We start from the raw sequence: 12,119 nt of genomic DNA on the forward strand, positions 1-12,119 counted from the left end.
TAGCACAGAACTGAAAAACAGCACTGGACTGCACGTGGAAGTCCTGGGCTCTATTTCCAGTTTTGTCCTCTGTTGTTCATCTTTTATCTCACATTTCTTATCTATAACATGGAGAACACAGCTACTCTACTTCACAGGCTTACTCAGAAGGCACTGTGGTCTCTGAAGTCCAGCAGGTCTACTTCAAATCCTTGTGACCCTGGAAAAGTCACTTACCCCTGTGCCTCAGTATCCCCATATAAAATGGGGATCATAAAAACTACAGCATAAATTTGGACAGAGAAATCAATGAGGCAATGTATGTAAAGTATAGTTCCCAGTGCATAGTAAGCTCTCAAATAGAGCCTAATATGATGGAATAATTATTTCTATCATCACGTGAAAGGGATTTATACATTATGAAGCGGCATACAAATATCGGGCATTTTATAAAGAACTCAACATTGTATAAAGGGATCATCTCTTTGCCTTTCAGATTGCAGATACAAACAGAAAGGTTTACATCAAAGCTAAAAATAAATCTAAAGTTGTAAAAATTATGATCCCCATCCTCTTGGAATGTTTTTCGTCTTGTTATTTAAACCCTATTTTGATTTTCAAACAACTTGGGCAAATTGAGTTTGCTCTACTCTTTAGGAACTCTTGTTACAAGCCATCTATCGATCCAATTTACCCATATTTATTAGTTTCCTACCAAGTATAAGGCACAGTGCTTCTTGTTGAGGATAGAATAGTCCCTTCCCTCATGGAGCTTAGCGATGAAAAGTGTAATGGGCAGAAAAATAATATTCATAACTATGGAAACATTTAACATAGCTTGGGTTTGGACGTCTACTTGTCAAGAGCTCAAATAATTCACTTACACCAACAATGAGCTCTCTTTTCTTAATTAATTCCCCTAGTTTGTATGCCCACTTACCATGGTCACACGATCACTTACCATGGCCATACAATAAATTTCTAGTGAAATCTAAAGCCGCTAGTAATGGCACAGACAAGAAAATAAACATCATTACTGAAATACCTGGCAACCTTGATATAAAGCTGTCTTTGGGTTCATAAGGCTTATGACCCAGGGCTGTCTGGGAGTACAGCTGCCCCACAACTGGTCTTCAGAAGTTTCAAAAACCAAGGTATTTGAATGAACATCTGTTCTGTAATTAATTCAGACGCGTGTGTGCGTGTGTGTGTGTGTGTGTGTGTGCGCGCGCGCATGTGTGAATCTCTAGCAAATTTAGAGCTTTTATTACTAGTTTATTACTGCATATTAACTTTACTTTCTAAAGTTCATTCCTTTATTTTCTGGGCAAAAAGGCACATGTCTCTGGGGCTCTAATAATAGATATACTCACGTCCTAAGTTCTATGTTACTGTTTGAATCCTCACCACTAGTCTACAAAATTTATGCTGTTATTACTCCCATTTTTTATATGAAGAACCTGAAGCACAGGGAGGTTAAGTAACTTGCCCAGAATTACCCAGTTAGCAGAAGGCAAAACCAAGATTTGAACTCCGCACTCTGGGTGCAGAGTTGATGCTTGAGGCCACCAGACTACATTGCTGCCCAATGACTGTAAGGAGTCCAGAAGGAGACACATCAGAGAGGAGCAATCAACACTCCCCATGGAAATGGAAAGGGGAAAACAAAAAAGGATCTGATTTAAAGTTTTATTGTGGCCGGGTTCAGTGGCTCAGGCACTTTGGGAGGCCAAGGTGGGCAGATTGCTTGAGATCAGGAGTTCGAGACCAGCCCGGCCAACATGGTGAAAACCTGTCTCTACTAAAAATACAAAAATTAGCTGGGCATGGTGGCTGGCACCTGCAGTCCTAGCTACTTAGGAGGTTGAGGCACGAGACTCGCTTGAGCATGGGAGGTGGAGGCTGCAGTAAGCTGAGATCACACCACTGTAATTCAGCCTGGGCAACAGAGTGAGACTGTGTCTCAAAAAAAAAAAAAAAAAAAAAAAGTAAACTACATAAATCAATAAATAAAGTTTTATTGCTTTCACAAATTCACATTCAGGTCTGGTGGGGAATAAAAAACAATTCTCTCTCCACAATCCTTTAATATTAATTTTTCTCTCTAATGCTTAGGGAATTCAAGTGAACTGCTTAACTTTGAATAGCAATCAATATAGACAATTTTAATTTGGACATATGAAACAAAAGACAGATATGTTAAATAGTATCACCCTATTCATATTAATATTTATATTTCATCTTCCAATCTGCTTTTAAATTGAAGACAGAGTGGGCCCAACTCTACCTTCCTTGGATCTATTTGACCAGATTTTCATTGTTTTAAATGGACTCAAAGGGGAGACGGGCTAAGTCCTAATTTTCAAACTGCCGTCTTCCAGATGAGAATCACAATTAGACATTAAAGAAAGTACAGAATGACATTCTCAGTATTCATTTGATATCTTATGAAAGAAAATTACTGATAATCAGCAGGTCAGCTCTATATTTAAATATAATTCTTTGGCTAAATGAGAGACCAAAAACTTATTATGCCACAGGTTAATGCAACCAACTTGAAAAATAATTTACAATATCTAGTAAATGTTAGGATGTATCGGGCTAGTAGCCAGTGCTTCTACTCCGAGATATAGAAAGAGGTTCTTCCATAGGTACATAAAGAGACATGTATAATAACATTCATAAAAGCATTATTTCTAATGGTAAGAAAAACTGGAAATCGTCTACATTTCCATAATAGAAGATTGAATAAATAGTGATATATTCATTCAATGGAATACCATACAGCAGTTATAAAGAATGAACCAGAGCCACAGTGATCAACAAGGACACATCTAAAAACAATGCAGACAGAACAAAGTCAGGAGCGAAAGATACTGCAACATGATTTACCATTTATAGAATGTCTTTAAACATGCAAAAATAAGGTGTTGTTTATGTATATACACATGTATAGTATAAGTATAAAACCATGCACGGAAATGATGAACAACAAGCTCAAAAATAGTTACCTCTGCGAGATTGTAGGGGAGGAGGGAACTGGGAGAAGTAACGAGAGGGCTTAAATTGTATTCTTTTAAAAATATTAAATATCATGAAATGATAAGAATGGACAAAGCTGGGTGGGTAGGTTTTATTATTTTATTATCTTACATTATTTTGAATGCCAGTTCCATGATATCAGGAACTCGTTTTGTTGACCACTGTATTCATGGAACCCAGAACAATGCCTGACACATAGTACAGCCTCGAAAATTGTTCAATGAATGAATGAATGATTCTCTCTACAATTCTGTATATTTGAAATAATTATTTTAAAATCAAAATAAAATACAGAAATAAAAATATGAAAAATATTGTGCTTTCTCAGCAAAAAGAAAAACTGGACAAAATAGAAAAAAAATTAAAAGAGAAAAATATGCCTTCTCATAGCACATATATTTGTGAAATCTGTGTAAAAGGAAAGAAGAAGACTTTCGGGGACTGGGAACAGTGGCTCACACCTGTAACCTCAATGCTTTGGGAGGCTGAGGCAGGAGGATCACTTGAGGCCAGGAGTTTGAGACCAGCCTGGGCAACATAGAGAGACCCTGTCCCTACAAATAAAATAAAATAAAATAAAATAATATAATATAAAATTAGCTGGGCACGGTGGCACACATCTGTAGTTCCAGCCCTTTGGGAGGCTGAGATTGGGGGATCGCTTCAGCCCAGGAGGTCAAGGCTACAGTGAGCTCTGACTGCACCACTGTACTCCACCCTGGGCGACAGAGTAAGACCTTGTCTCTTAAACAAGGAGGCTTTTGGAGAAATCAAGGCTTAGAGTTTCTAAAAAATACACGTTTAAAGATTGGAGGGAGGGAGGCCTGGGATGGTTCACATTTGATAAATTTGTAGATTAGGATGGTTCATATTAAATCTATAAATGGAGCTTTCTAGCTTTATGTTAAGGTAAACAAAGAATGGGTGAAAATCAATAGCTCAATCTGCATGAGCTGCACTGTTTTCCAACCAGACCAAGTATACTTGCTATTAATGCCTAAAGAAACTTTAAAAACCAAAATAGCCCATCACTTATGTCCTCTGGTCCAAACGTCTTCAAGATCCATGAGCAGGCAAGGTCTTCCCCAGTACCCTCCCACTCGCCCCCACAGCACAGCACGGCAAAGCACACCATTGTGTATCACTGTTGCATGGACTCCAACATTTTGAGGCAGTCCCATAGTTCAGAAAAGGCACAAAAAAATACATATGGAGACAAGTCATTTTCTTGCCATTTTCATTTAACTCATCAGGAAATGGCAAACCACAACAGCATGCAGCTGGATCATGCATTCAGTAAGACCAAGACAAACAAATTGAAAAGTACCTCGGAAGTCACCTTGCAAGACAGTAACTTAGAAGTGTACTGGCAGAGAGGGAAAAGACCAGGGTTAGTACATGGCAGTGACACACTTACAGAACACCCCCTAGCCGGGAACAGGCACCACACCAGAAGAGGATGGGAGGGGAAGTAATACCAGGAGGCCATTCTACACCCATGCCAAAACTTTCTCCAACTGATATTAGTTTATAAGTCTTTCCTTTGCAGCAACTAGATACCCTATTGTTCACTAATACAAATATCAGATAAGCTGTACTTTGCTAATTCAAAATGTTGCTTTCATTTTCTGCCCTTTGAATTAACAAGATTCCTTCCCCTCTGTACACAACCAGCTGCCCACCAGCAAGGTCGTTGGGGGCCATTTTGGATTTGCTAGAATCTGTAGCCAAATAGCCTTTCTCTTCCCATATGTTTCTCTAAACCCCAAAGCCGTCGTGTAACCTGTTGTTCCATTAAAAGAAGATCCTAATCACAGGAGTTGGTTTGTGGAGGCAGATTCTCTGAAACTGGCCTAAGGGTAGTCCTGCCTAGGGAGACCACACAGCCTCCCTCGTCAGAACCCTGGGGACCTGGGTAAGTTCCTGAAAGTGGGATCATCCTTTGATAGCAATTTTGGGTGATTATTTAGGATTATTAGTATGAGCACTTAGGAACTGATATGATCCTTTTGTTCCTATAGGGGACTAAAAGTCTTCCGCAAAGTACAGAAAAAAATGGCCTGACAATGGAAAATGAGATAGCAGGACCGATTTGGGACATCCCTCTCCAGAATTATGGTAATGAGCACACATTTACACTGCTTGGGGCATTTAAAGCATTTATTGGTTTGGGGCATTGATAGCCATAGACTAGTTAGGTGGGATCCCACATCTGTGATCGCTGACTGCTTCTTATATGTAACACTTAGGAATTATAGTTCTGTCATGATTGGGCTAATGGCTGGCGGCTGACAAGTCAGGAGCTCTTCTCTCTCCTTTGCACCTTCACTAGGGTATGAGTGAAAACCCAAGAGAGAGTTAGGGAAGCACAAGGCATCACTGAGCTTCCTGTAGAGTCTGGGGGAACAGGAGGCAGATGGGCTTCCTTCACCCACTGAGCGAGACGATGGCCAGAACTCTCAATGCATGTCCTGGTCTGGAAGGGTAATGTGTGCAGGAACTCTCAGTTTTGACGCAGCCCAGGAGAACTGACGAGGTCTTCTCTTGTTCTAAGACAAGACAGAGTGGTTGGATGACCTCTCAGTAATTAAGTCATGGGATGAGAAAGAGAGAGAGAGCGCACACAGGAAAACCCCACTGAGAGCAGATCCTGTGCTAGAAGTAAAGATGGGGCTGACCATCCAGAAGGCTGTGATTTGGACTCTGTTCAGCATCCCTCCAACTGAGAAAGGCAAAGCAAACCCTCGAGATGTTTATGAGCATCACTGACTTTCTGAGGCTCAGGTCAGGTTAGGGAAATAATTGGCTGGAAAAATACTGTTTGCCTAAATACAGTCATGTCACTTAGGACAGACTGATGAGTCATAGTTTCCTAAAGGGATTCTTCATGCCTGAAGGAAAAACATCCAAATAGTCCATCATTTGTGCCCACTGATCCAAATGTCTTCCAGATCCATGAGTGGGCAACCCCACCTTGGAGGCAGTCCCTTTGCAAGGCATCAAGAAGCCCTTTAGGAAACTAGGATTCACTCGTCCATTAGGAATTGCATGACTGAGCAGAAATGGCATGAGACCCAGATAAGGGGACATTTCCACATAAGAGAACATTTTCAGATAAGAGAAAACCACAATATGAATAGGACTGCTGCATCTGCGTGTGTGGTGCGTGCACTGCACAAAAGCATCAGACTAAAGGGATGAATGGTACTAAAGCCCAGTCTCCTACTCTACCCCCAAAATGTGTGGCTGGTGCAGGGCTGCATCTTCATAGAGGAACAAGGGTGACTTTTTTCCTAATTCACACAAAGGCCTTGCATAAGTTGGTAAACAGCCCTGGGTAAGTGGGTGGGGGTGGGGATAGTAATCCTCCTGTCCCCAGAATTAGCCAAGAGGTCCATTAATAAGTGAGGCTGGAGATACTCACTGGTGACTTCAATATGCAGGACAAAGAAATCAGCCCAGGTGGGTGAAGACTGTGGCCACTAAAGGGAGTACTTTGCTCAAGTTCTGAGTTAGTAACAAATATGACTGGTTGGGGATAACCTTTGGATAACACCACTCCCTGACTCCCATAAGCCAGGGGCCTCTCTGCATATGACTTTTTATAAAGTGGAAAACTGGAGAGAGCAGGGCCCTGAGCTGAGTCCCAGTGGACAGGACCCCAGAGGCCACCAAAAGTCTGATGGTGCTCGGGGCTCGGGGCCTCAGGGGACACTGAAGTTGTTTTGATGGCAAAGATCAGTGTTTCTCACTCAGCAAAACTTCCGCCATAGCTACGTTCTATTCTTCTCCTTCTGTCTTTCACTCTCCTCAATATCATTGTGTCTAACATATCGCACTTTATACATATTCCAATGATCAGTGCCTGTCTTGTTTTTAACTCTGCCTTCTCCTTAGAAAGAATAAAAAATAATTATTATTTTTGCTTAATTCACAAAGAACTGCTAATTTCAATGGCCAAACACATGGTTGTATTCTAATCATATGACAGGTACTGATTCTCAGGTATGATGTATCATCTCCAAAGGGCATGCCAAAATGCTGCCAAGTGGCTTACTGGAAAGAATGTTGGCAAATGGAGGTACCAGGGGTGATGCTGCATAACATGGGGAGATGCTGGGTATGTAGGTGTGAGCCACTGAGGTGCTTAGAGGGTGGAGAGTCTCAGAAGCCATGTTTCTCCGTGAGAATAGTGTATATAAATGGAGGCTAGAGACCAGAATTACTTTACCTTTAAGAGAATTAACTTTATGCTTCTACGGATAGGTAAGCCAGTTACATAACTCAACCCCCCAGCAATCCATCTGCTCTCTATTACTATCCTTCTGGTATTAAAGAAAAAAAATGGAAAAGGGGCCACAGATCAGTTAGCAAAAAAATGAATCTTTGTTCATCCCTAAAGGTAAACTTCAACACATTCACCAGTGATCGACATAGATAAAGGAGAAAAGGTCCCCTGAATTGGAAGGGCTAGGAGAGGGCTCTCATTTGAAGCCTGACTGATGATCATATGTTTGCTTTAGAAGCAATCTGAATTTGTTGTTTTAGATTTGAACTCTTAAATGAGCATATAGTGGATTGGTAGATTTTGTCCTGATCCTAAGAATTTTCAACAACAGCAAACTTGGTTCTGTTGTAACAGCAATAACAGTGCAAAACATTTGGCTTTGAATCCAAGATCCAGGGATATTAACAGCTTAATTAGTTAGGTCTCTTCCTTTTTCAAAATGTTTATTTACTGGGAAATATAGAGACAGGAGGCTGCCTCTTCACTTCGTAAGTGAAGGGCAATCAGCATGTTAAAACACTGATTCCAAGCAGCTTCATTCATGCAAAGGAAAAATCCAACCTGGTTGGCATTTGTTAGGTGGCTGCCAGAGTGTCAGCATGTGCACGAAAGAGTTTCCAGCCCTCTGCTTTTATGAAATGAGTGAGAACTGCCTCTACCCGTCTGTATGGAGTATTTTTCCCTATCATCTGCACTCCAACACAAAAGACACACACAAGTGACAAGTAGAGTGTGCTCAGCAAACACTCACATGGGTCACATGCTAAGTGGTTCTACTTGTTCTTCCCCATCCACATCAGAGTGTGGGGCATCCACTTGGCTAAATTCTGCCAAAGCTGCTGATGTATTGAGCAGAGTCGCTGGGAGAAAAGAAACCAGACACCTAGAGCACCAAGCTTCAAAATGATCTAGCCTCCCAAAAATTCTTAAGGTAAACTTTATCCTTTGAAGTGGGGCTTCAAAGAAGGGCTGGCGAAAGTGACTGAGGAGCCAGGGGAAAATCCTATAGGCTCACGAACGGAGCTGCTGGCTCCCCTACAGTGAAGTTCAGCAGTGGAAATGTCTGCAGCAGCTACCCAGGGCCAGGCGTCATCCCACTGTCTAATACAGTGAACAGCCCAGTAGAACAGCTGCAACCTAATACAGCAACTGAGACAGCACTCCATGCAGTTCAGGTGTAAACACAAGGGAAAGCCTGGGAGATGCCAAGTGAGTAGCCAGCTGCCAGATATCCATTGCTTTCTTCCTTTCTTTACCACCATATATTTTGAAAGCAACTTTCAGTATCTGGGCTTCAACTCCAGAAATCCTTTAACTTAGCCAGCTAGGATATAAAGGCAATAAAGCAGCAGGGCATTCTTTCTTTTTTTTTTTCTTTTTTTTTTTTTGAGACAGAGTCTCGCTCAGTTGCCCAGGCTGGAGTGCAGTGGGGCGATCTTGGCTCACAGCAAGCTCCGCGTCCCGGGCTCACGCCATTCTCCTGCCTCAGCCTCCCGAGTAGCTGGGACTACAGGCGCCCACCGCCACGCCCGGCTAATTTTTTGTATTTTTAGTAGAGACAGGGTTTCACCGGGTTAGCCAGGATGGTCTCGATCTCCTGACCTTGTGATCCGCCTGCCTTGGCCTTCCAAAGTACTGGGATTACAGGCGTGAGCCACCGTGCCCGGCCAGCAGCAGGAAATTCTTACTGTGAACCCCATAGTATTCAAGTTTAAGGTGACCAGATGGTTTATCACCCAAACTGGGACACTTTCAAGGGGGAAAGGCAGGCTGGGTGCAGGGGCTCATGCCTGTAATCCCAGCACTTTAGGAGGCTGCGGTGGGAATATACCCTTGAGCTCAGGAGTTGAAGAACAGCCTGAGCAACATAATGAGACCTCCTTTCTACAAAAAAGTTAAAAAATAAGCCAGGTGTGGTGACATATGCCTGTGGTCCCAGCTATTCAGGAGGCTGAGGCAGGAGGATTGCCCGAACCCAGGAGGTCGAGGCTGCAATGAGCCATGATTACATCACTGCATTCCAGCCTGGGTAACAGAGACAAACCCTGTCTCAACAACAACAAAAGAGTGAAAGGGGATATTAATAATCCCAGCATCACAAGGGGCATAAGCCAGGACTGTCTCAGGTAAACTGGGTAGGATCCTCAACCAACCCAAGCTATTTGTGACTTGAGTGCAGTCAGGGGAGGAGGTGGTGACTTAAATATGTGCTAAGAGGCTGGTGCCAGAAGACCCATAGGAGGCTGGCACGAACCCTGAGGCTGATCTCCAGGCTCCTGGGACTGTGTAGAGCAACAGTTCCTACGTCTCTAACTGGAGAAAGAAACCACAGAGCAGATGACTTCCTTCACAGTTAATGTGAACGTTATGTGCAAAGTTCCTAGGGTTTGGGGGTAGCAAAGTAGCCATGTGGTTTTCAACTGTCATTTTAACTGGCTCTTTGCTGTCAAGCTATGCACATGGGCTTGTTAACAGTCCCAAATACACTCGGTCTTTTAAGCACTGTGTAACATTGTTAGGGATTGCCTAGAGGGTCAGCTTTGAAGGAACAGCATCTTCATCCTTCTCTAGAGAAATACAATCTCTACTGGGCAATGGTAGAAATCAGCTCCCAGGTGTTTAGGGATGATTTCAGGGCCCTTGCATCCCTCTCCCTGTGTGACCCTTGCATGCTGTCTTTCTATGCACCAAACATCTTACACACTAGCCTTGCTGGTCAACTCCAGCTATACTTGGCTGCAAACAACCAGCTCCCTGCATGATCAACATTTTTTTTTTTTGAAACAGGCAAAAACCCAAACCCAGTTCCAGGCATGTGAAACCACATATTTGAAAACCTATATTGGAACCCTAATGCTGACCAGACAACCACATACACATTTGTGCCTGGACTGGAATGCCACACGCCACACCGACGGCCGCGCTCAGAGAAGTGAAAAAGGAAAGGAGGAAAAACTTACACTACTATCATCCATTCTCTCGCGCCTTTTAGATTTGTGTGTCTCATAGTCTTCCATGAGGGTCTGCATCAGATTCTTGGGCCGCTGGGTTCCGGCAGCCTCTTCAGGGGCTAAGTCAGGCTGCAAGCTGGGGCCTTCAGTGGTGGGGGATGGAGGAGGTTTGACTTTCTCTATTTTCCCTGAAACAACACGAAGAGAACACCCTTTCTAAGCTTGTCTGCTCACGACTGCTTTTAGAAAGACGAGAAAACTGGCAAATAAAAGAGCAACAACCTCTGACACAGAGAATGGTACCAGAATGATGGTTAAGTGTAGGCCATTTTATTATATTACAGGATCAAAGCACTTAAGGTTAATGCACAAACCCATCCAAAGATCTCAAGGACACCAAGTTCCAAAAAGTCAGTTAGATCAAACAGGCCCGGCACACAGTATGCAAATATATGTTGGACAGACAGACACAGTTGTTTTGAGACATGTATCCTATCACAGATCATAGAATTAGACTGTCAGAGGTGGTGGCGCCTTGGAGACTCAGAGACCCACTTCTTAACAGATGAAAGAGCTTGAGGCTCTGCCAAGGGAAGGCTGTACTGAAGTCACAGGGAGCCAGTGATGGTACTCAGGCCTCCTGCTTTCCTCACCAGGGTCTATCCTCTATAGCAGAGGAAGCCAGTTGTCTGCTGACCTGTCCAGGCATTTTGTGCAGACAGCTCAGTGTTATAAAACCTTTGAATAAGGATAAGGCTTGTTCTTCTCAGTTCACCCCAGTCTTATACTGGCCAGCTTCATTCATTTACCTCACCTGCTGGGGTCCTGAAACATGAGGGTTTAAGGCATCCCAGACCTTAAGAAGTGTATACCAACAAAGGCAGTGGAAAAGGTGCACACCAGCCTTAGGAATGGGGAGATTTTAGCTCTTGCAATGTCCTCCAAGAATCCTCAGGATGGAGAGATGAGGTCAGTGATTAATTCAACAGTGGTGTGATGACTCTACGCACCCTTACCAAGACCATTTCCATCCCTCCCTCCCAAGAAATGCCTGGCCCTGGCTTCTGGCTTTTCAAGGGGTGGGTTTATTGCCACAGAGCCCCAAATGCACTACTGAGAAGTATCTTCAAGTACAATTAGGATTTTTCCAATTATGCCCTTTGTAGTTGACACAGCTAGAATCTGTGAACAAGGAATGTGGAGAAAACACACAAGATAAATGGGGCTTGCATGGCCCCGTTTGGGAGGGAAAAGGACCATTTGACCTCTTCCAGTTCCAAGCCGAAGATGACTCACCTTTCTTCATCTTACATCCCAGGCTTCTAACTTGGCAACTGCCTGGTGTAGCAGGAATCACAAGTGAAGCCTGGTGTCCATGTTTCTATGTGGGCTGCTAGCCCTTTACTGGTGCAACCTCCTTCTGATGAGAGCTACAAAGGCCTGGAGTCCAGGAAACCCAGGTTTTTAACTCCTGCTCTTCCAGTACTTGGCTATGTGACTGACTATAGATATCATTTCATATTCCCACTTCAATCATGGGCTGATCACTTAAATTCTCCTAGCTTTCAGCTGTCATATTTGGGGATTAGGTGGAAAATAGGTTTTAATATACAGAAAAGGGCACTCCATTTCATAGCCACATTACATTAATAAAAGTGAGATTCATTGCTTTGATCTAAATTACCAGGATGACTGAAAAGTCTTTTGATATTAACAGTACAATAATAAGTATTTCGAGATCTCCAAATTCACTGGAAAAGGTTTCTATTTTTTATTATGGAAATCAGGGAACACTATAATGACCCCTATAAACATAAACATCACCCAGAGTAAACATTTATCAAGATTTTAGTAAAATT

General features: G+C 42.8%; 1 protein-coding gene across 7 annotated transcripts in view; it reads right to left on the reverse strand.

Annotated features, from left to right (window-relative positions):
* Positions 1-12,119, reverse strand: part of PALM2AKAP2 (PALM2 and AKAP2 fusion) — a 534,816-nt gene that overhangs the window by 6,016 nt on the left and 516,681 nt on the right. For 6 of the 7 annotated variants that reach the window (XM_050761423.1, XM_050761426.1, XM_050761430.1 and 3 more), the window contains one exon: positions 10,270-10,448. The exons of the other annotated variant lie outside the window; for it this stretch is intronic. In XM_050761423.1, the coding sequence (XP_050617380.1) occupies positions 10,270-10,448 (179 nt within the window). The remainder of the gene's footprint in view (positions 1-10,269; positions 10,449-12,119) is intronic. 7 annotated transcript variants of the gene reach the window in all.

This window comes from Macaca thibetana, chromosome 15 (assembly GCF_024542745.1).
Source record: "Macaca thibetana thibetana isolate TM-01 chromosome 15, ASM2454274v1, whole genome shotgun sequence".
NCBI classification, from domain to species: Eukaryota; Metazoa; Chordata; class Mammalia; order Primates; family Cercopithecidae; genus Macaca; species Macaca thibetana.